A 26683-nucleotide genomic window follows, 5' to 3' on the forward strand; every position below is an offset into this window, starting at 1 on the left:
GGGTTGGATCCAAGGTTTGGACCAAAATTTACAAGTTTTGCGAAAGTCTTTTGAGGTGGTATGGTCATATCTGATGGGGACCCAGATCCCGTTCCTCTCCAACAACTTGACCCTCCAACTTTCCTCCAATGATTATCCAAGGGCTGGGAGGGTTTGGACATGCATTTCAACACCTACTGACACCTAGGATGCATGTCCAAGCCCTTCTAGCCCTCGGATGAGTTGTTGGTGTTGAAGAGGAACTTTTCATGGAGATTTATGGATGCACCAGTAAGGAGGAGTGACCAGATTTAAATAGAATGTATTAAAAGAGAAAGGGGAACACCTAAAATGAACATAGGAGAAGTGGTAAAAAAAAGATATGCAAAAGCTAAGGCTCAACCCAAATATGACCACAGATAGAGCTATTTGGAGGACAAAGATCTATGTAACATGCCCCTTTTAGGGGACTGTTCCCATTATTTTGCTCCAATTTTTGTGTTTTACCTCTCCTTTTGACTTTTTTTACTTCTTCATTTTTCTTTTATTACATTTTAATGCCTTTACTTCTATTATTATTTTTACTTCTACCGAATCCATGTAGCCAACCCCATGTAATTGGGATAAGGTTATGGTTGTTGTTGTTGTTGTAAGCTCCAAGGTGAATTGAATTCGTTACATATTAATTGAGAAATTTAGCTAAACCTTTACTCTTTTTCTTTCCTTCGAACAAAAATGAATTCATTTTATGGTTTATGAATAGTATATGACTCAATTAATTAAGAAAAGAAAAAATCCGATTCGATGAGTTTCATATGGGCAGAAACACAATGTCAATAAAAACTCAGACAAACTTGGCTTAATTCTAATAATTTCCTAGACCTAAACGTGTTTGAACATAGGGGAATGTTCCCAATATGTTGCTCTAACTTTTGTTTTTTACCTCTCCTTGACTTCTTTTACTTCTTCATTTTTCTTTTATTACCTTTAAATGGCTTTATGTTTTTATCGAAACTATTTAATAGACCCCATTTAATTGGGATAAGGTTATGGTTGTTGTTGTTATTATAGGTTCCAAGGTGAATTGAATTCATTACAAATTAATTGAGAAGTAGTGTTCGTAATTAGCCAACCTAGCTAGCTAAACCTTTAGTCTTTTTCCTTTCTTTGGAAAAAAATGAATTATTTTTATGGTTTATGAATAATATATGACTCAATAAATAAATAAATAAAATCAGATTTGATGCATTTCATATGACTCGGGCAAAAAAAACAAAGTCAATAAAAACTCAGATGAACTTGAGCCAAGTCTAAATCATTTCTTCATGACTCTTAACCTTTTCCTTTTTTTTTTTTTTTTTGTAATAAAAACCTCAGACGCACTTGATCCAAGTCTAAATCAGATTAGATGCATTTCATATCCTGCTAGTGTAAGAAACACCAACACACGAGACCAATGAAGAGCAACATTGTCTTTTTTACGTGTTATTTCTAGGCATTTCCTACGCAAGCAGGACAATGTTATTTTTATTTTTTAAATTCGACATGGGTGATTCAACCCAGTCAACTTTAACGATGGTTATAAGTAATGGATTTTGGATTGGGATTCTTAATTTACTAATCAGATCTTAAATAAAAAAGAAAAAAAAAATTAACTAATCAGATGAAAGTGTTTTAATACATTCGATTCCAATCAATTAGTTGGGTTGAAAATTGTCGGTGGAGTGGGGTTCATATGAGGATTGGGAAATGAATTAAATCATCTATGAGAGCGCATTAAATGTGCCTGGAAAGCCGAACTAAAGTGTCCACATTGAGAGGAATGGGGGAGGACCATGGCTGTTTGGGATTGCCGAATGTGGACAGATTGACTCAGAATATGGAGAAAGAGAGTACCGAGAGAGAGAGAGAGAGAGAGAGAGAGAGAGAGAGAGAGAGAGAAAAGAAAGAAAGAGAGAGAGAGAGACATGCATATTTTTTGTTTTGGGGCATTTCCTTCTGTTTTTAACCAGATACCAGAGATTATTAAACTCTGCATTTAATTGTTAGATATGTTGGGAATGAATTAAAATGCCAAGTATCAATTTCATTGTTTCATATGGGAAAAATTATATTTACAAATAAAAAAAAATACCAAAAAAAAAAGAAAAAATGTTTCAGTCACAGAGTGCTACCCATGCGGCCAGATATATAGGGATGAAATGATCGATTAGCTCCTTGTAAAAGGAAAAATAATCCTTTTGAAAATTTTTTTTGTGAACCAATTGATCTTTACATAAGTACAAGAATTACACTCCATCACAAGAAACACTTTCCCGTCCAATGTATAGAAAAATCACAAAAAATAGAGATCGTACAACCATTACAAACTATAATAGTCATATTCTCATAACAAGGGAAAAGTTCTACGGCAAGATAGTCAAACTACAACTTGCTTGACGTATCTATTTTTATGACTAAACCTCATTTATAAGTGTTTGAAACTTGTGAATCCAATGTTTTCAATGTCTATCCCTCTCCACAAACCTTTATTTTCCTTTTGGGTACCAGTCTATGTTAAGAGATGTAATATTGAATTCTCTCCTCACCCTCTCTTCTTTGAAATGGGGAGTAAAGTGAATATGGGACTCTATCTTAGGTCTTAGCTACAATATGCCACAGGTTTTACTAGCCAAACCAGCTAACTTCATCTAATCTAGTATTTAGAACATGTTGTCAAATCACAATAATTTTCAATAGTTCTACACATCCATTTAAAAAAATTCATTTTATAATTATTTTTTAATATTTAAGTAATATTTGGTTCTTCATAAATGCTACGTGAAGTGGTTATTTTCTCAATTCCATAGGAAACATAACCATTGGATTTTATAAAAAAATAGAATTCAACAAAAATAAATTAAAAGTTCACTTTCAAATTTGTTTGTTTAGTAGAATAATATCTAGCTTCTTAGACTTGTATAATTTTCTATGCTTGTAACAAAATTCAAAAATTTATATTTTATTTGATAAAGTTGAAGTTTGCGGGAAAAATATTCTCAATTTCAAAAAGAAGGAGTTTTTAATGCTTTTATTTAATGTTATATTGACAAATGCATCATGCAATAACTTTCCTAATTTAATCAAGAGAATTGTTTGGCCTAACAATTATGGAAATGTAAAAAGTTTTCATTCCCCATTTCTTGTTTTCAATTGTTACTTTATGCATAGATAGGGGGGAATTTTTTATCCTTCAATTGGTCATATATACTATTGATAAAGACTTGTGAGTATTTATTATAGATTTGGTATGATTTTTTATTTTAATGTCAATTTGATTTGATGAAATAGTCAATAAATAGGTTTTTGGTCAAGGAGATCGAAAATTGTTTTGGTTGCATCAATTTGAAATATTTCAAGAAAAAAAAATTCATTTAATAATTCAATTTCTTAGAATAGATTCTTTATATTTTTTGGGGAGAAGATGTTGTTGGTGGGTGAAAATGAAATAGAATGATTACGTTTTCATTCATTTTAGAATATGTCAAATGATACATGTATCCCTGTTACTGACACATGATCATTAAAATAGAATGTAGAATAGATTATAAATTGATTTCAATTTCAATATTGAAATAGGTGTCTCAGTTATTTTACTATTTTAGATGAAATTGATGTAAAATTTTCATACATAAGATGAAAAAAATCACACCAAACTTCATAATTTCAATACATGACCCTAGGGGTGTCAATTTGTGGCCTGACCCTACTAAACCGATCGAGAGCGACCATTTATAGACCGGCCTGACTCGGACCATTTATTAAACTTGTCAGGCTTGAGCCCGACCCGTTTACAAACGGTTTGTCTCAGTCCTACTACTTGGACGATCGAGCGCCTGATCGAGATCGATTGAATAACTCTCGACCAAGACTGGGCTATTGTGCATAAGCCTGGCCTGACCCTTTAATGATTGTAGAATACATATTTTACCCCCCAAATTAAAGAGTAAAATCTAAAAAGTAAAGACATGTTCACATTTTAAATAATGGTTATATTTGGTATCATTTATTGATTTATTGTCATTCTTTTGGGCTTGCATGAGTGGAATGGAATATAAGAGCACATTTTAAAAAGGGTCGTTTAAAAATCGGTTAAAGCCTGTTTAACATTAAACATGTCCGTAGCTCGGTTAAGGTCCGACTAAAGCTCCATTATAGCCCAAAGCTGACCGACCGAATATAAAGCGTACCATGCCCTCAATAACTAAGTCTAATCAGTTAAATGGACGGACACAATACAACTTTTGAAAGTCTTCAAGCCCGATTAAGCTCGTTCTAAACCGAACCGAATCGACTGGTTGACACCCCTACATGACCCCATGAAATTAGAAATCATACCAAAACAACTTTCAATTAGTTGACTGGACAAGAAATAGGCTTTGGGGGTTTTTTTTTTTTTTTATTACATAAAATAATTCGGTAACAATGGGAGCAAGGAATTGGACATGCAAAAATATAATTCCACTCCCAGATTGATTCTAGATATCTCGAATCAATAGAATCTTTGCCCAAAAAAAAAAAAGAAAGAATCAATACAATAAAAAACTGTGAGTGCAATACACCAACCCTCGAGCACGCCTTGAAGTGAGCAATGGCAAACCGCAAGCTGCCTTACTGTGTGCTAAGAGAATGTGAATATAAAGCAAGACACTAGGTAAAATTAATAAAATATATGTCTCTGAGACAAAGTGCCCCCCTCCAATAATATTTAAAAAAAATAAAAATAAAACAAAAAATACCCACGGTATACCCTCAAACTTATGATCTTCTCTCTCCAAAATTTTAAACCCCTCAATGTACAGTGTCTAAAATAACATATTGAACAATGATTTTCTATCCGAGAATGACCTCTGCACCCAAACAAAGGGGTATGTACCGACCACGAGGGGTATAGGGTCATTGTGCCCCCGTGTCTATGGTTTAGAGGTCGTTTGCCGACAAAAAACTTTGTTCCTACATATATTATGTAAAATAAAAAAGTCTAAAACCATCACCCACGTAAGTGTATCTTTATCTCTCTTTTACGTTAAAAGACATCTTTACCCCTTATTTGGGTGAGAGTAGAAAAATATTTTTGGTATGTTTTATATTCTCAACCCAACTCCCCTACTTCTATCAGTTAAACTTTCTATTTTCCCCCTAGTCCTTTTTACTGCACCACGTGTCTTTCTAAATTATTTTGACTCTTGCCATTAATTAGGACCTCTATTTCTAGCTTAATTACAGATACTACCATTGATTCTTCACATCCAGAACGTCTGCATGGTGATGATTTATAAACAGAAGAAAGGCAAAGCATTAAGGACGTGTCAGGGATATTTCAGATATTTCACATCCAACACTTCAACACCCTTGACCAGACTACTTACTACACATCTATAGAGAGAGAGAGAGAGAGAGAGAGAGAGAGAGAGGGTGTTTGATTAATAATGGCTTAATTTAATTTAAATTAATTAATTTTTAAAGAAGTTAAGAAGAGGACCCTTCTCTTCTCTTTGTTAGTCTTTTCAGTGTTTGTTTTCTAACAAAAAGTCGGCACCGTCTTGTAGGGGTTTAAAAAACGTGATTGATGGAAAGCGATCTCTCTGATTGATCGAAAACATTAATTTACTAATATACCCCTCATAATTCAACAAATCTACCAATAAAATCCAGAATCTTAGTACCATCTTAGGGTCACAAAATATCAAGGGCATTTTTAATATTTTTTTATCCATCGTTGACTTTTTTCACAAGAAAATCTCATGACATCAGTTCTATACTTCTATGGGATGGGCTTAATTTAAGTTTTTCTTGACTCTTGACCGTTTCAAATACGCAAACACAAAAAGAGGTTAGAGAGAGAAAGAGAATAGAGAGGCGTTTGGCAGTCTGGTTAGGCTGGTAGGTTATTTCAGTCTGAGGTTAATGGAAAGTTAAAACAAAATCATGGTTCAGAGATCTTGTTCTTACCATTTACTACGGCCGTATCTCTCTCTCTCTCTCTCTCTCTAAATTTTTTTTTTTTGGAAGAAAATGGGAATTAATTTCATGGGCTTTTGTGATCATGACGACGTTGGCGTTGTGTGTATGAGAGACAGAAGGGTCAAAGCTTTATTTGTAATGATTTCGTAGGGATCAGAAGCTCGTGATGAGAATTTTTTCTTTGCAGGGCACAACAGTAGCAGATCAGCAGACCTAAGGAATTTACAGACCCATTAACCTTCGTTCTTTCCTTTTCTCTCTCTCTCTCTCTCTGGATAGGCACTCCTCTCTGCATATATTTCCTACATCCCTGCAAAAGTGTTGCTTTTAAACTAAGACAGTTTCAACTAGATAGAAAAAAGATCAGGAGAGGCTCCTGAAGTGGTTTTAAAGCTTGGGTTTGAGTTTTTTTGGAGGGGGCATCAAGTGGGTTTGAGTTTTTTTGAGGGACCCAGATGGTAATAGCTCATTAAAGGTTGGAAGATAGAAAGTTCTCATTTTGAAGGAAAAAATCCTTGGAGTCATTAGTTGCTAATGGTTCTGAAGAAACTGAGTTTGTTTGGGTATTGAAGTTCAAGCTTGAGGCTTTGTGGGTTTTAAGGGTTGTAGCTGAAGAAAGTAACCATTGAAGAGAAAAAGAAAAATGGGGAGTTGTGGTAGGAATGGAGCAGTAAGGCAGTATATCAGGTCTAAGGTGCCTCGTCTGAGATGGACTCCTGATCTTCATCACTGCTTTGTTAATGCTATTGAAAGGCTTGGAGGGCAAGACAGTAAGTACCAATTAGTTACCTTCTTCTCTACTTTCACTTTTCTTGTTCTTCTGGGTTCCTCCCTCTCTCTCTCTCTCTCTCTCTCTCTCTCTCTCTCTGAGTTTTTGAAATATGCTGTCTTCTTTGTAGAGGCAACACCAAAGTTGGTTCTTCAGCTGATGGATGTTAGGGGGCTTACAATTTCACATGTGAAAAGCCATCTCCAGGTGCAGTGTTTGTTTGTTCCAAATTATGATTTTTTTCCCTGGTGAAATGATACTTGTCCTTTTTGTTTTTTGAATTGATTTGGGATTTTTTTATTCTTTTCATCAGATGTATAGAAGCATGAAGAATGACCTGAGCAGACAAGGTATGTTTTGATTTTTATATTATGAAGTGAAAGGCAAGATTCCCCAACACCCCCCCCTCTCTTTCACCCTCCTCATCCACAGCTGATAGCTCTTCTTCTTGTCATGTTTTTCAGCAAGGGACTTTCCTATTTTATTTTCCACTATTAGTTCTTATCCAAGTTCAGAGATGAGTTATTAAAAAAACAACTTTGTTAGTCATTTAAGGAAAGAGTTACGTACTTGCTTTCCTCCCATCATTTACTCTCATCTTTCTGATAAAGCTGATAATTAGCCCAAATGGATTAGAAATTTAGAACTGAACTGTACCCAATTCTTTTTAGTTCTTACTACTTCTACAAAGGTTGCTTCTGAAATTAATTCACCAACCCCATTTCCATTTTTCTTTGAATTTTTATGAGCTGGTTCACACTAAAGTTTGTCAAATGTTAATTAGGCCCATTTGCCCTTTTCACCTGATCATAGACCTAACTCCATTCTTTACATGTTCTTTTTGTGTAACAGACATGAATTCTACCCGACAAAGGGAACTTTCTTTTGATGATCATCATGGGTGTGTTGATGATGAGAAGAATGATGTGGGTTTTGGTTTCCCCCCATCTTCTGAACTTAAGAAGGATTCTGATTCTCAATTCAACTACAGCCCTCTTCCTCCAAAAAGGTTAGCTTTGCTAGCTTTAAAGTTTGAACTTTGAAGAAGATAGCAGAAAAGAAAAGAAAAAAGTGGAAATTTTTGACCTTTTTTTTTCAATTTTTTTTTTCTCTTGGAAATCTGATTAGGGGTCGAATAGAGATGAGGAGTTCCATGAGCAATAACATGCAATGCAGCCAAAGAATATGTGAGAGGGTCACCTCCCCGTACTGTTTTCATGATTATCTGCAAAACAAGGATGAGAATGGAGGAATAAAGGTGAGTTTCAGATGTGAACAGGCCGAGGCTTCTTCCTCAGCCTTTGCTATGCCACATCACCTTTACAACCTCAATGCCTTCGGATACGCAATCGAAGAATCTGAATGCATCAAGGTACGATCACACTTACTCTCTCTCTCTCTCTCTCTCTCTCTCTCTCTCTCTCTCTGAGTCTGAGTCTGAGTCTGTGTGGTGTTTTGCCTTTTTGGTCTTTTTATTCTCCCCTACTTTCATGATCTTTTGGCTATCTTCTTTTTGTTTTGAAGTGAGTTTTCTTGGTTTTGTTGATGGCTTTATGGAAGTTTGCATGAGCAATGAGAGTTTCTCCTGCCAAGAGAGAGCTTTATTTCTTCCCTTTAAATAAAAAAAAAAAAAATTAGGAGAGAGTTTTCCTTCTTTCCTTAGCCTACGGGGGAGGAATGAGAAAAAAACAATCATATATGGTCATTATTGTTCTGCCCTAATTGTACAAAGTCGATAATATTTTTTACCATTTATTCTCCCTTGATGGTGGGTGAAGGAAAATTGTTTCTTAAAATTTATATGACTAAAAGTTTTATACTAGCCACATACACGTGGCCATGGCCTCAACCTACGGTTGAGGGAAGGTGTGTAATTCCATTTCTACCCCTAATGGATGAAGTAATTGTGTATACACATATAGGGAGAGGGAGAGGCTCATGGTCCGAATGCGGTGAGCTAAAGGGAGGTCCCAATGTGGTGTCCCAAGGGTATCATGCAGAATAGGCAGGAGTCATTTCTTTTCTTAGGAGGAAAGAAAGATAAACAAAATGAACGCTAGCTTGTGGTATGCTGGCGGTGTGCTCAGATTTTTTCTATATATAAAACCAAGGTTTTTTTAAATGAAAAGGGCTGGCTAGCCATGTGTCTCCATCTCTCCCCTTCCCTTTTAAAATGATGCCCATTTCAGCCTTGTCCTGCCCTCCCATTGGTGCATGCCGCTAGCTTACGGCAAGCAGTCATCTGCCCAACCCTTGCCTATTCTTTTAAATCATAGAGGACCTATTTGAATATCAAAATCTCTCTTCAGATTTGGAATCTGTCCTTGGATTACAAAAAGTCACATTGGGTCTAACATTTTGCCAAAACAATATACCTGTCCACTGTAATGACAAAAGTAGAGGAACATCCAACCCAAAATGTGTTTCAATGATTCAGATTTGGAATATTCCTGCCATCTTTTGTTATTTGTTTTTCATTTATATTCTTCTTACATTAGGTAATGTCTGTACGAGAAGTAGGGAAAGGTTATCTTACACCCCTTTGTTTTATCTAGTTTCATGGCAATTTTCTGTTGCAAAATTTCTTTCCACTGGAATGGAATCTTTTCCTGGAACTTATAGAACATAGGAGTTGCGTGGAAATAACCATTCCCTGATGGGGTCTAGCTTTTTTGATGAAACCCTAATGGGTCTAGCTTCTAGCATTGTTTGTATTAAGACTTAGAGAAATATCCAACTGTGTATTTGTATTGTAGTAGCTGTGTCTTTTCTCTCATTACACTTATCCCATTGGATCAAAATGCTTGCCTCAAATCTCTTTTAGCTCTCCATCTCTTGGTTCTAGAGAGAGCTAGTCTGGTACAGTTGATGGTCCTGAAGGGATTCCTTTCTCTGTCTCTGTCTAGCTTGCATTCCAACGTTCTCTTGTTGATTGTTCTTACAATTCAATATTTTCATTTCGTATCCTTGATTATTCAACACTACTTTGTCTAATATCTCTAGTATCATCTAGAACTTATTTGCCTGTTACTTATAGGGGTTTCTTCATGAGCCCGGATCAACTCTCACATGTGGAGAGGAGTTACCCTCCCCACATGGGATCCTCCACCCAAGGGGTTTCTGTATCATGAGTTAGAGCATTTGATGCATCATTGACTCGTGATTTGATATCTCATGGATGGTGAGATCCCATGTGAGGAGAGGATCCATACTCCATATGGATGGTCATTATTACATTGGATACTTTAGATGATACTATGTACTCTGTTGTAGGGGTCCCTTCCTGACTCTGCATTAACGGGAGCCTCGTGCATTACGTTGCTCTTTTTATGTTGTAGGGGTTAACTGATAAGGCTTGATTGGGCCTAACTAGGCCTCACAATTTTTTCCTTTTGCTTCATTATAGCCCCATTAGTTAGTCAGGCTTGTGCTTATGGAAACCATGGACATTTTCATAAGCGATCCTTTGGTTTTCGGGCTTTAATCAGGCCACCCATGATCGGGCTAAATGGGCCTTAAACTCCTACTGAGCCATTTATCTCTAAACAAAGTTCTAAATGGAATTTAAACATGTCGGGCTGAGATGTACTCTTAATTGATCTGGCAACTGTTGGATTGCACTTTCGCATTGGGAGTGACTGAATAGTATTCAGTCCAGGCTTGAGCCCAACATGTTTAACAAACCGGCCGACCAGTTTTTCAGGACTTCCCAGTTAGGCTCGAATTGACACCTCTACTAAGTTGGATGGTTGGAGGGTAGATTCCCTCCTGAACCGAATTTATATGTCGTTTGGATTGTAAAAAAGATGCTAAACATGATCAGAAGGGACCAGAACAAAGTTGGCAGGTTTGGGTTGAATGTATGTTTCTGTAAATGTTGGGTCCTTGTTGGTTTCTTTCAGTGTGGTTGAGAACTGAGCACCTGACCCAAATTGAACTAATACATTGATCGGTTTGAGAAAGCCAAACCCGGTTCAGAGCCTGTACTAATCCTTTGCTTTCTCTATCCGACTCTGGCTATTCTTATTTGGATTCTTAATGATCCCATACATGTTAATACCATTTAAATGTCTAATTTAAGAGCTCATCACCTTATTTCATGTGTGTTTCTCCTTGGTAGGCTACCAGGCTAGATGATCAACAACAGATGATGGCATTCACAAGGAAGCGAAAAATGGAGAATATAGAGAACAGTTTCCAGTCCCTTATGTCTCAATCTAGCGATAGAGATCATTCCACAGAAGAAGAAGCTGGTGATTGTACCCTTTCACTGTCACTCTCATTGCGTCCAACTGCTCAAGCAAGTAATGCTTCTTCTGCAAGTGAAATTAGTGAAGCAATCTCATCTTCCTCAAGGGTGAATGTTAAGGAGTGTTCAAGGGAGCCTCACATTAATTTGGATCTCTCCATCTCCCCCTGTGGCATTCAATGTTGGACACTGTAAATCTCATTTGTTTCCATCATAGTTTATTCTCTTTCTTTCTTTTTTCCTTTTTCTTCTCTTCTTTTTTTTTTTTTTTTTTTTTTTTCAGTTATTAGTTGCTGTTCTATTGTTATATTAAATTTAGATCCCTTGTTCCTTGATCTAGCTCCTGGGGATGAGAATGTCTTATGTTACATGAAGTTCCATTCATCTATATTGGACACTTTTTATTTAAAAAAAAAAAAAAAATCTATGCTTATTGAGAAATTAAAAATAACTAAATGCTTATGGTTGTCAATGTAAAATTAATGATGGAGATGGCCCAATAGGATCAACTTGAGGTACTGGTCTACTTGTAATGAAAATCATATCAACGGTGGGGGATCGCTCTTGCTGATTCCATAAAATTCCAGAGTCAATGATTCAACATTATTATTTTTCAAGGGATATTCACAGTCAAACTAACAAAGCAGATCTGTTGCAGTCTTGGAGATGGAAGAACTATCCAATTAAGGATTTTTTTTTTTTGGAGTAATTAATTGATGAAAAGAACAAGTTTTTTTCTTGGGGGGGAAGGAGGGCGGGGGTTTGGTTTTAAAATTTCATCATTTGTTTCATGGGAGGCATTTCTAACTATAGACACTTAAATCACTAGAATTTCCTGTTATGGAAATTATTATTTTTGTTAGTGGAAGCAGCAGTCTATAATTCAATGGCTTCACATAAAAATACAAATATTTATTTCATTATACAACATTATAAAGGAGTAGGAATGACACTTTGAGAATAAAGTCCTTCACTCGGCAACATTGTAAAGGAGAATGAAATTTTGAGACTAAATGGTTCAGTTCCTCCTCCCACATGATTGCTCTACATTGCTTCCAAATAACAAAACTTCGTATTGTAAGAGGCATCCCTATCCTTTCTTATGCAGGTTTGGTTGAGGAGTTGTCCATCCTTGCCATAGAATTGCTTGCAATCTTAAAAGGGATTTATATATGTATTGACGAAATCTTCCTGGAGGTGACTATCCGGTCTGATTATATGTTGGCAGTTGATATTCTTAATGGTAAGATATGTGGCCCTTGGAGTATGCAAGTCTTTAAAAGCATAATTTTGTATCTTTATTCCATGTTTAGGTGTAACGAGATCATAAATGTTTGGAGAGAGCAAAATCAGGCAACAGATTTCTTAGCTTCTTTGTCACATTTACTGTTAAATTATTTTGTACTCTCCAGATATCCCAGATGATCTTCAAGAACTTATAAAGGGGATGCTGACCGAGTTACCTACTTTCAGATGTACTTTTTTCTATGTTATTTATGTTCTACATTTTATTACTGGATTGCAGGGTCAGTCCTGCTTGTCATTGGGATTCCTTCCCCTCTTTTATGCATGTCAAAAGGGGGTTCTCTAGGATTGTTTCTATTTGTATTTTATCTTTTTCTTTTCTTTTAAATCATCTTGCTTAAAAAAAAAAAAATGAGACTCAAGTCCTTAGACTCCGGTGGTTGTAAAAGGTAAAAAATATTAGAGGAAATTACACTCCCCTCCCATGTATGTTTCAAGTATTACACAACTCTCCCTTGCAAAGTTTGAAATTACAAATTCTTCCCTTCTAAGTTGTAGAATATATCAACCGTACCTTGACTGTGAGTGAGAAACCGTTAAGTGTGTTACAAATTTGTTTTAAACCCCAAAACACCTTTGGTCCAATGGAGATGGGATTTTTCCCTCAACCATTAGTATCGTCTTCTTCCTTGAGAAACCATGGGAGAGTTAGGGTTTATTCTAACACTTGCGATTAAGTCGTTTTGAAATCTTCAATCAGAGAGAGGGTTTTGACGATCGATTCTTTCTCATCTTGTTGAAGATCAACCTTGAAGATCGACTCTCAGTTGCATCTTCTTCCTTGAGATATCATAGAGTGCAATTTATGGTTCTGAAGTTAGATTAAACCGCAAAGAGCATGCGACCTTGAAGATCGACTCTCAGTTGGTTTTTCAAAAATCGCATTGAGAGTACGATTTATGGTTCTGAAATCTGAGATCGATCGAATCCACTTGTAAGTTTCCCAAATTTCTGTTTCCTCTTATTACGGCTTCCCCAATTATGTTTTTCTAGTGTGCTTGAAACTCTCCCCCAAAAGTCCCAACCCAAGTCATCCCTTTCAGGTTTCTCTAAAAATTCTATTTGGTTCCTCTGGTTAAGTCTTGCACAATTTCTCTAGATTGTTTTGATTGACTTCATGATATAATTTGGTATCCTATTATTAATCCCTGTAATAGGACACAAAGGCTTTAAAGAATCAGTTGCAGGGTACAAACAGAAAAGATTGACTCTCAGTTGCATAAGTTCGGTATTGCAGAATTTTCACCAAATTAATGAATTAAATCCTTGAAATCTTTAGTTTGAATTTTTCAAGGAAATAGTTTTCTAAAATGCCAAGAAATTCATAACTCTTAAGCTTTGGAATGGTTGTATGGACTCAAACATGGGAGTCAATATGGATATGGGGACATGTTTGCACATACAAACACACAAATATGTTTAGTGGTCGAAAGACATGAAACATGGTTCACATTTCCCTGATTCAAATTTAAAAATATGTCATCACTGCCTAATGTAGAGTTTCTTCTTCTTTTGCCCCCCGGGGGGGGGGGGAGTGGGGTGGTGTTGGTGGTATAAGTGCTGCTAGGCATAAAAAATCTCGGCTAGCTAACTTAAACCCTTTTGACTGTAGAACTTCAAGGGTTAAAACTTTATTAAGATAAAGCATTCAAGAAAAGAAAAAACACAGAAAATTAAGGCCTTTATGTGCATGTGAATTAGGAGAACTGCAAGTCTCAAGTCTTTTCATTGTTAATCTGGTATCCTCATCTAATTAGTACCATTAAGACCTAGATTCATGTTTTGGAGAGTTTGACTCATGTTTGAAAAGTCTGGGGTCTCCCACCACATTGATTTTGATAGGTGAGTTGGGATTTCTTCAAGCCTTAAGGTTGCTTTGTTTATTCTTAATTAGTTTGTAAGCAATAGGATTTTTGTTTTTCATAGAGCCATTTGCATTACTGCTCCTTCAAGGAATGCATTTACATATTTGTATTTGTATTTGATTTGGTAGTACCAATGGATTGCATTTACATATGGATTTTGTACTTTTCTCAATGGATTTTGCATTTACATTGCCAATTTTATAACATTCATAGGTTTTGATTTTTTTTTTTTTTTCAAAATTGGGTGAAACCCATGTTGTCTTGCATAACTATTTTCTTACCAGTTATGGAATGGTAGTCTGACCAGGCAGCCAGCTATTTGGAATTCCCTTTTATGAGTTAGATTAAAATTGGGAGAAGCTTAGAATTTTTTGTTCATGGTTGTTGTTTGAACTAGTTATGGGTTTATGCATGGTTGTTTTTTGAACTAGTTAGGGATTCATATATTGATATTCTTGAATGTTTTGAAAAATTTGTGTTTATTTAACATCTTGTGTTTTTTTCATCAGAATCATTCATCATTCAATGGAAATTAAAGTTATCATATATTATCATTATGACTTGAATACGTCTGCACCTACCCAGTTGATCCGGATGAGTACTGTTATCGTGACATGGTATGTGATATTTATAGCACAGTTATTAGACATGTACCAATAGGATATACCGTCACATTTAAAGTGAAGTGCATACTTCCTTCCAACCACCAGATGGAAGTGAACGAGGATGCAAGTGTATTGGACATGTTTGGATTGCATCAGAATGTTGATTGTATACAATCTTCACTGGGATGAGAATTCAAGCAACCTATACACAATGAATGGTTTCCCTAGTGGACTAGTCAAAGGGGAGAATATTGATAGGCGTGTCCAACAAAGTCAATGTGGCTTTGGTGATGATGTGATGTAGAATCAGTATGACAGTGGAACTGATGTACTGCAAAGTCAATGTGGTTTTAGAGGTGTTATGCAGCAAATTCAAACATCTGGTGGCCATAGGATAAAGCACCAAGTAAGAAGGGATGGTGGTACCTATAGGGCTTCAGCCAGTGGTGGACATAACCGTAGGAGCAACATGACTGATTCAATTGGTATTGATGTAACTAATAGTATTATTGATGGGAATGATGTGAATGATGGCAGTAAGATAGTTGGTAAGAGTACTGGCAAAGTCATATATAGTATTGCTTCCAATGATGATGTTGGGAATGATGTGAATGATGACAGTAAGACAGCTAGTAAAAGTACCGATGAAGTCATACTCGATGAGTCAAGTGCAAGTGATGTTGATTGGAATTCTCTATCTGAAGATGAGAGTGAGACGAATGATGAAGAGAAGTGCGGTGATGGGGTTGATGGTCATGTTGATAGAATGGATGGTATAGGATTTGCAGACCAAGATAACAATGAATGTTTATCTGACTATAGTGATGGTGACTACAATGCACCATTCTGTAAGGATGGGAATGCTTCACATAGGGATGTGATAAAACTAGAGAAATGGATGTTGTTTGATGATGTGAATCATTTTATGGCTGTTCTTAAAGACTATGCTATTCAAGAAGGTTTTGAATTGTTGAGAACCAAGAATGAGAAGTCAAGAGTGACTGCATTGTGTGTAACACAAGGGTGTATATGGAGGATCCACACTTCACCTGCAGCAAATGAAGGAATAACCTATATGGTTAAGTCTTTATACAATGACTATTCTTATGCGAGGAGAAATTGAAACAAAGATATTACTTCTACTTGGATAGCTCGACAATTTGCCTCTCAATTCAAGGTAGAACAGAAATGGATGTGGATGCAATTCGTGCATATTTCAAGGAACATTTCCAGGTTGAGATCCCTTATATGACAATGTACAGAGCCAAGAAGCATATAGTTGAATTCAATGAAGGTAGTGTAGGTATCACGGACCTCCGTCGGGTCACGATATAACGCGGAACGTGGATACACACGTTAGGGTTCGACCCTAATGAGATGAGATAGTATCCCCTGGTCATCAAATGCCAAGGGGAGAGATACACGTTATGGGTAAAAGGGAGTCGCCACCTAGAAAGGGTCAAGGGCCCATAAATGTCTCCCCCAATCAAGGGAGAGAGACTAATGACTCTGATGGATAAGCCTAGTTTGCACCAAAATTCTGGACAAGTGTCAAGTGACAGATTGGGAAGGTGTTAGGTACCCAGTCTGCCCAACCCTAAGGTCGGTCTCCTTTTGTTTGACCAAAGTTTGTTTGTACCCTACTAACTAGTCCTAAATCTAGGTCACTAAAAACTCTAAACTATGTATCTGAGCATGACATGTGAAAACCCTAAACCAAGTGTCTAAATTATGCTAGCTAGGTTATGATGCAAATAATGAAATGATTACACTAATAAAAAAAACAAATAAAAAAAAAACTTAAATTAAACTAACTCAATTAATTGAGCCTAACCTAGATGGATGATTAATGAATTTATGAAATCTTAAATTGAATTAATTAAAATGATTAATCCCAATCCCTAGTAATTTGTGAAATAAATTATTGCAATCCTACTTTATCTAATTGGTAAAAATATTTATAAATTAAATGAGACCTAATTAATTTATAAAAAAATGAAATGGATTAAATACATTAAATGAATGCATTTTTACTAATCTACCTAATCTAGTATAGAAGGATTAAACTAAACCCAAATTTTAATTAAGCTAATCTAAGATGAGTTAAACATTTTTCAAAACCATAGTTAAGCTAATGAGAAGAGAATCTTTTAACTAATTAATCTAGTTAATTACCCTGCATTAAATAAATAATTAGTTGATTGATTAAAATAAACAAACCACTAGAGGGAAAAAGATTGGTAATTACACAAGTTTAATAAATTGAATTGAATGAAGAAACCAAACGCAGTGATTTAAAAAAAAACTAAATTAACAAACCACAATTGAAATGACTAATTAAGTTAACTACGTTACTTTAATAAATATAGATTAGTACTATATTAATGCGAGTGAGGGTTGGAGTACAAAAGATATGAAATAGTAAGAAAATCTAGATCCCCAATACGCACCTAATGCTACGAGCCAGTTTAAGGGGGGGGGCAGCCACGCCCTCGCTAACATATGCCCTAGACTATGTCCCATACATTATTTAGAGGGAAATAAAATGAAATCATTTGATTGTAAATTTTAAAATTAGGGGAATCCCAACCCTAAGTTCTAGGACTGGATACATTACAGACCTGAAATCAAACCAAAATGGATAAAAGAAAAATAAAGAACAAAAGGAGGGGAAGATTCCACATAGAAAACATAAATGAAATAACAGGTTGTGGGCATTACAAATATGGAATATCTAATCAACAAATTAAAGAAATAACAAAAAACAAGAAAATAAAATAAGAAGAAGAAGAAGAAAGGAGGTTCGGTGGCTGCTGGTTAGTAGTTGCAGTAGTAGGGAAGAAGATGAGAAGAAGAAGAAGAAGAATGAGAAAGGAGGTTCAATGGTTGCTGGTTATTAGTTGCAGCAGCAGGGAAGAAGAAGAGAAAAAGAAGAAGAAGAAGAAGAAGAAGAAGAAGAAGAAGAAGAAGAAGAAGAAAGGAGGTTTGGTGGGTGCTGGTTAGTAGTTGCAGCAGCAGGGAAGAAGAAGAGAAAAAGAAGGAAAGGGTTGCAGGTTTGGAAGAAGAAATGGGAGGTGGCAACCATGGAGAAGGGAAGGAGAAGAAGAGGAGGGAGGCGGTTGATTTTCTGCTACAGGGAAAAGAAGAAAGAAAGGAAGAATAGATGGGGGAAGAGATTAGGGCTTGATATCCTAATCTAAGGGTTTATGTCTAAAGAACAAAAATAAATAAAAAATAGATCAAATCAAACCTACTTATTAAGTGAGTATATTAAGCCACAAATAAAACTGATTAATTGAATAAAGATATAACAATAAAAGAAAGCAAAATAAATTAAAATGAAAAATAAAACGAATTAGCAAAAACAATGGATTGGACCCAATGACCCAAATCAAGCTATATTGAACCCAATTAAAGCAAGATAAACCCAATTGAACCGAAATCAACTAATTCACGTTTAATAAACCATACTAAATCAAATTAAAGCTAATTAAACCTAATTAATCTAAATGAACCAATTAAACCTAAATACACCTAATTGAATCGGAATAAACCAATTTATATCTAATAAATCACATTAAATCGAATTGAAACTAATAAACCTAATCTATTAAATTAGATAAACTAGTTCTAAATTGTAATTGGGAGAAGAAAAATACCTTAAACCTGGCTTTAATCAAGAAACAAGGAGAGATAACCCTTGTGCTTCAAACCCAAATCGATCCGAACCGGACTAGATCTCGCGGCTCAAGGAAGGATTAATGTGTTAAACTTTTAGACTTGGAGAATATTTGATTTTAAAGGGAAGAAGTTAGCCAAAACCTTGATGGGACCATCCTCTCTCCCAAATTCTCAATTTTTTTCTCCTCTCTTTTTGGAAGAGAGTAAGGGCTATACTTATAGCCTTGGGATTTGAGACAATTCTCTCTTATTTCCGATGTAGGACTAAAAAACTAGAGAGAATTGTCCAAAAAGGCTTGATTTTGGACAAAGGGGTTTGGGCGCCATATGGCACTCCTTGGTTGCTCGGAATGGAATCTGATACCGAATTTTGGAGTCAAATTTCGGGGGTCATATCTTTCAAACCGTTAGCCATAATTCGACGTGTAATATATCGTTAGAAAGCTCAGTTCGAGCACTATCCAATGATGTGAGACACGATTGTGGTATCGACCGAGGACCTTTACAAAATATGCATAAAGTAGGGACCCGGATCAGATAATGAAAGACAGAATCGGACGTCGATTTGCATAGTTCTCATATCAAAGTGTAATGTCCGACTGGAGGGGACAAACGAAAATAATCCATAATATCAAATTCTAATTTTTGAAAACATTTTCTTCTGAAAGTTTGTAGGGGAAAAATGGCCATTTTCTACTTTAAGCTTGAAAATTCTCCAAGTCTAAAATGTCTAACATGTAATTCTTCATATTGTCATCATTGTCGGGGGGTGAAAAAATTCGATGTCTACAAGTAGCCATTATAAGTCTTTCACAAAGCTACCTAATTATGGAGAACTGCTGCTACAAAGAAATCCTAGAAGCCTATTCAAGTTGCAATTCCATCAAAGATTGAACATGTCAGACCCTCCTGTCTTCAAAAGATTGTTCATTGTTTTTAAGGTATGCATTGATGGTTTTGTGAAAGGTTGTAGACCATTCATAGGTCTTGATGGTTGCCACCTGAAAGGGATGTGTGGAGGGGTACTGCTGGCTACAGTTTCTATTAATGGCAACAAAGGGTTGCTCCCTATGACATATGGTATTGTGGATGTTAAATGCAAGGAAAATTGGTTTTTCTTTTTAATACAATTATATAGTTGTCTTCACATCGCAGAGGAAAAATTTCCCATCACATTTATGTCGGACAGACAAAAGGTGAGCTACTTTCTCTTCACATCGCAGAGGAAAAATTTCCCATCACATTTATGTCGGACAGACAAAAGGTGAGCTACTTTTTAGTCAATATGCATTTGTACTTATAACTATAAGACACTCTTACTTTTTTTGTGTACTTAGTATTTTTAATTTGTTAATGTGTAGGGACTACATGAAGCTATCGATAGCATATTTCCAGGCTGTCACCATAGATGCTGCAGTAGATATATGTACCAAAATTTTAGAGCCAAGTTTCCAGGTGTGTAGCTTAGAGGATATTTTTTGTTAGCATCTAGGGCTTCCACTGCATTCTTGTTTGAAAAGGTAATATCAGAGATAAAATCAATTAACATCAAAGCATATGATTGGTTGAACAAAGTTAAAAGTGACATGTGGCCTAGGCATGCATTTGACTTTGGGTGCAAGAGTGACCATATCACAAATAACATGGTTGAATGCTTCAATCAGTGGATTGCACCTTTGAGGGGTAAGCCTATCCTACTCATAGTTGATGAGATACGGAAGCAATTGATGGATGTAATGCATAAGAGATATCAGTTGGGTTGCACATATAATGGGAAGGTCATCCTATGAATAAAGACAATATTGGATTTCATCAAAACACAATCAAGAGGATGTATGGTCCAAGTTGCTGGAATACTGAGTTTGAGGTCACTGATACTGAAGGAAGGTATGTGGTTGATTTGAAAAATCAAACCTGTGGTTGTAGAGTATGAGAAGGTACTAGATTACCCTATTAGCATGCAGTAATCTGCATAGTAAAAGAAAAAGCTTAGAGAGTTACTGTCATGAGTACTAAAACATAAAAACATACTTGACAGTTTAGGAGGGTATTATCCATCCATTGCCTGGATTGCAAGAGATAAGTGAAGAACACAGAATTGGTATTGTACAACCTCCACCAATCAAAAGACTTCCAAGAAAACCACATACCAATAGGAAGAAGGAAACTAATGAAGTCCAACCTGGCCAGCGGAAAAAAAGATCAGCAGCTGCCAAGTGTAGCAGATACAACTAGGAAGGCTATAACAAGAGAAGATGTACAGGACCTCTAATGAAACAGAAGGAAAAATCATCCCAGGTTTTCAACGACATATGTTTTAAATATTCTGAAATTTTAGTGATATTATCCATTTGCTGCAGTTGACTAATAGTTACTCATGTTTATGTAGAGAAATGAGCAGCTTGAAAGTCAACCTGATAAAAGCAATTCTCAAAGAATGACCAGATCACAAACTTCTACAATGACTACAGAGTTGAGCATGCAATCCAAGGTTAATGCACAACTGCAAGCTAAGGAAGCCAAAAGGAAAGCAAGGGAACAGAGGGAAGACAACTACTGGGGGGAGTGGAATGCAACAGAGAGATAGAATGCAGCCAAGATTTAATTAGATTAGATGGTCAATAGTGAATGTTTGTAATGTTAATGCAAACTTTTTCTTGGTTGATGGATTTGATGTTTAAGACAATACTTGTACTACTCTTTTGGGTTGGATGTGTGAACCTAGTTTAACTTTTTGGTGGAATGTTTATGGATGTGTGGAATGTTTATGAATGTGTGGAATGTTTAGTATTGTCTCAATTTTCAGGTCATAATTCTGGATTAAATAGGTTAAGTGATGAAAATCATGCCAAAATTATGCCAAAATGTTGTCAAGATTTCCATTACACAACGTAATTCAGTACACAACATAGTTCATTGTTTAATATAGAACTTACTTACATCTAACTTTTAGATTTTTTGGCTGATAAATACGGCTACAAAAACGTCTACAAAGAAAACTAACACAAAATTACAAAACATTTTCATTGATCTAGCAAAGTTCGTTGTTTCATCCACCCTTATCTTCACACTCTGTACCTCTTGTTGCCACCCATGTAACACATCTCTAAACGCATGCACCTCCTCTCTCAACCGCCTCACATCCTCTTCCAACTCTTGTAAATCAATGGTGGGATTGGGTAACAAATTGGTAGTCGATATATTTATAGGTTCACACCATACAAAATAGTTGCATCCATTGTAATCTGGACAGCTATAAAAAAGTATGTTTGGGTTGTCAGCAGTCTCTAAGATCCTAATCATAACGTTTCGATTGCACCTACATTTTATGGAGTTGTACTTGAAAACTCCGGGTGTGCTGCAATTGCTTAAGATAGACATTTACCTATCACAAATATAAATGTGACGTAACCATAGGGGTGCAAGTTTGGCCTTGACAGCTTGAACCCGCCCTGATCCCGAATAGGGACCAACCCAAATATTTTGGCCCTGAGGACCACCCGACCCTGAAATTTTTTACCCTGAGTCAGGGTCATGGTGGGTAAGGGTTGACGTCTTTGGCCCGCCTAAACCCGACCTTGATTTTTTTACCCTAACTTTTGGCCCTGATTTGGCCCGCCCTAGCCTTGGTTTTTGGCCCTATGTTGACTCTAGTTATGACCCTGGTTGTGACCCTGATGTTAACCCTGATTTTAATCTAATTTTAAATATTGCTTGACATTGACACCTAAGAAGACCCTAATATATCCTCTCACCGATCTCTCTCACTTTCCTTCTGCCGCAAAAGTTCTGCATTTAATAATCGTTTCACTAATCACTCTCGGACGTTAGGGTTTCGATATCCTACCACATGAGTGCACATTGTATCACACTTTCGTCCCTTAATGGACGTCACTCTGCATCGTTTGAGAAATCATAGGTAATGTTCTCCTCTTTGTTTAACATGACATGCAATTTGAGATCTTCAGAATGTTTGCCTTATTAGAATGATCTCTTCGTTTATCATGACAAATAGTTGGAATTTGTTGGATTATTTGCTTTCTTAAGACGATCTCCTCTTTGTTTAAAATAATAGTTGGAGTTCTTTGTATTATTTGAATATTTGCTTTAGGATGCTCTTTATTTCATGGCAAGTAATTTGTGATTGTGTTTTTAATCTCCTCTTTATTATTAATATTTTTTATTTTTTAGTTATTTCCTATTTTGTAAGGCTAGGGTGAAGGCATACCTGGCCCTTGGTGGCAATCCAAGGTAGGTCAATCAGGGTCATCCCGACCCGTCCCTAAAAAATCAGGGCCAATAAGGGTGGGTATGGGCTGGGCTAAACCCTGAAGGGAGGGTTGAAGTTTTGCAGCCTTGAGCCAGAGTCAAGGTGGGTTTGGGCCCAACTAAGGGGACTTAGGGTTGGGATAGAGTTTTAAGAAACCCATCCCAACCTGGCCCTGTTGCACCCCTACGTAAGTATACAATGAAAAAATTTAGTTAAACATGAAAATAAAAAAATCAGAACTCATGACTAAATAAAAAAAAAAAAAAAAACTTATTACTTGTAGTGATCCATCTGAAAGCTGAGAGAATATCCACTTGTAAAAAAAAAAAAAAATCTTTCCACTATGCACCATTCTATAAGAGAGTAACCTTTGGGGGGTGGGGAGGAGAGAGCCACATAAGGGAAACTAATCCATTCCAATCAAATTCATAATATCACCGCTACCATTCACTGATCACAATGGAAGGAGGAGGAAAAGAGTGGGTGGTGAGAGGAAACCAAGCCGCAATTTGAGGTGTTAGAGGCAAATGATCAGTTGAGGATTGCCAATAAGATCAAGGATAGCCCAACAGCAGCGAACCAGATTTGGGTTTCTAACATATTTGTACTGATGTGTGTCTTGCCTCTCTCTGTTGAACTTTTTTGGAGAAGGATCATTGTCTGTGCAAGAGGGGTTTGTTGAGTTTGATTCCCCAACTCCCCTACTACTATAGATTTTGGTTTCTAACATATCTGTACTGATGTGTGTCTTGCCTCTCTCTGCTGAACTTTTCTGGAGAAGGATCATCATCTGTGCAAGAGGGGTTTGTTGAGTTTGATTCCCCAACTCCCCTACTATATTGCACATTGTTTCTATAGTGAAAGAATAAAGGGGGAATCGATGGTCTTACCTTCACAATATCAGCACCTCTCTCCCTCAATTGGCTCAAGTGATCGAAGTTAGAAAAAAATCAATCGTCTCAGGTGATCGCTGGGCTGATTCTCCCTCCAACGGCTCCAAAAAATCCAACTTATTGAGGTTGGAGGGAGTGAAATTTAAAGAAAGGGGAAGGGGTTAAAAAAGTCACTTAACATCTGCTTCTTACAGTGTTAACACCACAGGGTACGCTTGTAATTACAAACTTCGCAGAGGGTCTAAGTGTAATACCTGAAACATACAGGGGAGGGAAGTGTAATTTCCTCAAGATATTAATTTGAAAATTTCTAAATTCTTCCGTTGTTTGTATAAAATTGGAGTTTCCAATATTGATCAAGTGTTACAACTTATCACTCCAAAGTTTCAAACGAGATGAACATGGAATAGTATTTGTCGATTACTGATGAGGAGGTCTTGGCCCTATTCTTTGACATGAAGCCCCTCAAATCCCCATGATTAGATAAATTGTCCCCTATCTTTTTCCAATCCTATAAGAGAACTGTTAAACCTGATGTGTGCTTTGCTGTGAAATTTTTCTTTGAGTCTGGTTCCCTCTTGAGTGATATCAACTATGCTCACATTCTCTTTATTCCCAAAGTTAAGGGAGATGAAAGTGTGGATCGGTTTAAATCTATTAGTCTTTGTAATGTGATATACAAAATTTTTGTAAAGATCTTATCCAAGAGGTTGAAGAAATGTTTAGATCTAATTGTGGTGCCTGAGCAAAATGCATTTGTTGAGGGTAAGCATTTCTAAGAATATCTTAATCACTCATGAGTTATTGACCGGTTCGTTCAGTTTGGTCTTGGGTCCGAATCGAAAAGGGTTGATGCAAGTACCCTATGATGCATGACAGTAAGAATGACGTCAAATGCGGGGTGACTAGACAAGATTGAGCCAATACCTGATGTGGTTTGTACACCTAAGTCGTGCCCTTGCACGTACCACAAAGCCATGTAAGAATAGAAAATATATGTTATCATATTGAATGATGAGAACTTAGTCCACAACACGTGGCGAGAGCGAGATATGCTTTAAGATTCTATTTCCCTCCAAAATACAGCAAGGTTGGCTTTGTTTTTGCCAATTAGTGGGTGGTCACTGGTAGGTGCGAGACCCACTAGTGTGACCCACCTGTGGGGAAACATGGGCCCCAACAGGCCCAACTTGGGTGAGTATGTGTATTTAGGATTCCTCGTCGTAATGAGATCTCATATGCCCAATAATGTCACCTATTTTGGCCGGTATCACGATTTAATACGTTTGGTCCATAATGGGGCAAAACCAAACAGGCCTTAGAAGATATTTGTTAGCCAAGGTATAAATAGCATTTAGGTCTCTCTCTCCCATTTATGATTTCAGAAAGTTTGGTGAGAGGAGTAAAGAGGAGGGAGAAAAGAGGAAGAAGAAGAGAAGGGAGAGGGAAGAAGGTTTCCCCTTAGAATCTGAAGCCGCATCTTACATTTTTGTCATTGGAATAGTGTTCGATGTCTCAAGATCTATATTTTGACGTAACGCCATAGACACTCGGAATGTGATGAAACCCTTTTGTGTGTAGTTAAATCAAAGGGATAATGGAACCCTTGTGTGATTTCTTTGAAGGTTTTAGGAAGGGAAACAAAGACTTGGATGTATTGAGGTGACATTTTGAGTTTGGGAAGAGGATCTTAAGTTTTGGGATTTCTTGAGCCAAGGTATGATTGCATTCCCCAAAACCTTGATGTTAACTTAGATCCATGGAATACTCAAGTAGATAAAGCCTAAAATGTGTGGAAAATAAAGTTGGAACAACCCCCTTAGGTTTCCAAGAGGAGGAATAAATAAGGGAAGAAAAACAGCAAAACTCACAGAACACTGGTGGGTAGCATCGGCGGGTAGTCAGACCCACTGGTGTGACCCCCAGTATTATCTGGGCTTCTGGTCCAATAGGTGGGTAAGACCGACGGGTACTATGACCCATTAGTCTATTCTAGGACTACAGGCGGGTAGGATCAACGGGTACCGGACCCACCAGTATAACTCGCCGATTTGAGTTTGTGTATTGTCTGCCTGGGCAGTTTGCACAAGTGGGTTCTCCTACCCACCTGTATGACCCACCTGTAGCCCAAATGAGCTCCAATTGAACTCAAACTCACTGACAACCATGTTCACGCTATTAAACGTGTTGTGACCATATCTTACGTCTTTTTATAATTATAAAATGAACGTATTCTAAATTCCTATCTGTGTTAGGTTTTGAGACATTCGTCTTCACTTCGGATCTTTCCCATACCGCGAGTGCGTATTCTCTTACAAGAATAAGTGGGGAGAGGACTTTGATTTTATTGTGGGACTGTTTTTGGCATCTTATTCATTCATATATTAATTGGTCATTTCGAATGTCATTCTTATGCATATGCTTGATTGATGTTGGATGCATTTGGAAATGAACATATTGTATCTATAAATTCCCGACAACTGTTATTTGCTGTAAATTTTTTGTATGGATTATTTAATGATGGGTTATGATGATGATTTGCCGGACATGTGTGGGATTTCTAGAATAGATGCCGTAGTCAGCTTGGAAATGAATGCATTAGTACACTGTGGTATGGAACGCGAAAGTACTATGCAATCATACAATCTTATATATAAGCATGTGGTTAGGATGTCACATTCCCTCATGCTACGACCATTCCCAGCAGGGGTTTATGTGTTGGGTTATCACTGGGGGGAAGCACCAATCGCCAACTGCTGTGGCGGTTAGAAGTATGCTCGACTGATCATTAGGATAGTCGGCAACTTTGATGATATATTCAGAGGGCTAATCATACTATTTTTATTTTTTGCTGTGGTTCGGCCACGATTTATATTTCTGCTGTGGTTTGGCCACGATTTACTTTTTCGAGTGCTCATGGCTGGCCTTCTCCGAAAACCCTATCAGCATATTACAAGATGGAGAATGCATCTCATACCTGGGGCATAAGCACACTGTGGTTGTGAGTAACACGTAACCTATGGCCTAGTAATATTGCCTAGGTGAAATGGGATTAAAATAAATC

General features: G+C 36.7%; 1 protein-coding gene across 1 annotated transcript; it reads left to right on the forward strand.

Moving 5' to 3' along the window:
* The first annotated feature begins 5998 nt into the window (after positions 1 to 5998).
* Positions 5999 to 11236, forward strand: LOC122073327 (myb family transcription factor MOF1-like). Its single transcript, XM_042637896.1, has 6 exons — positions 5999 to 6752; positions 6882 to 6958; positions 7065 to 7101; positions 7604 to 7760; positions 7880 to 8123; positions 10872 to 11236. The coding sequence occupies exons 1-6, from the start codon at positions 6626 to 6628 to the stop codon at positions 11193 to 11195; spliced, it is 966 nt and encodes a 321-aa protein (XP_042493830.1). The 5' UTR covers positions 5999 to 6625; the 3' UTR covers positions 11196 to 11236.
* The last annotated feature ends 15447 nt before the right edge of the window (positions 11237 to 26683 follow it).

This window comes from Macadamia integrifolia, chromosome 3 (genome assembly GCF_013358625.1).
Source record: "Macadamia integrifolia cultivar HAES 741 chromosome 3, SCU_Mint_v3, whole genome shotgun sequence".
NCBI classification, from domain to species: Eukaryota; Viridiplantae; Streptophyta; class Magnoliopsida; order Proteales; family Proteaceae; genus Macadamia; species Macadamia integrifolia.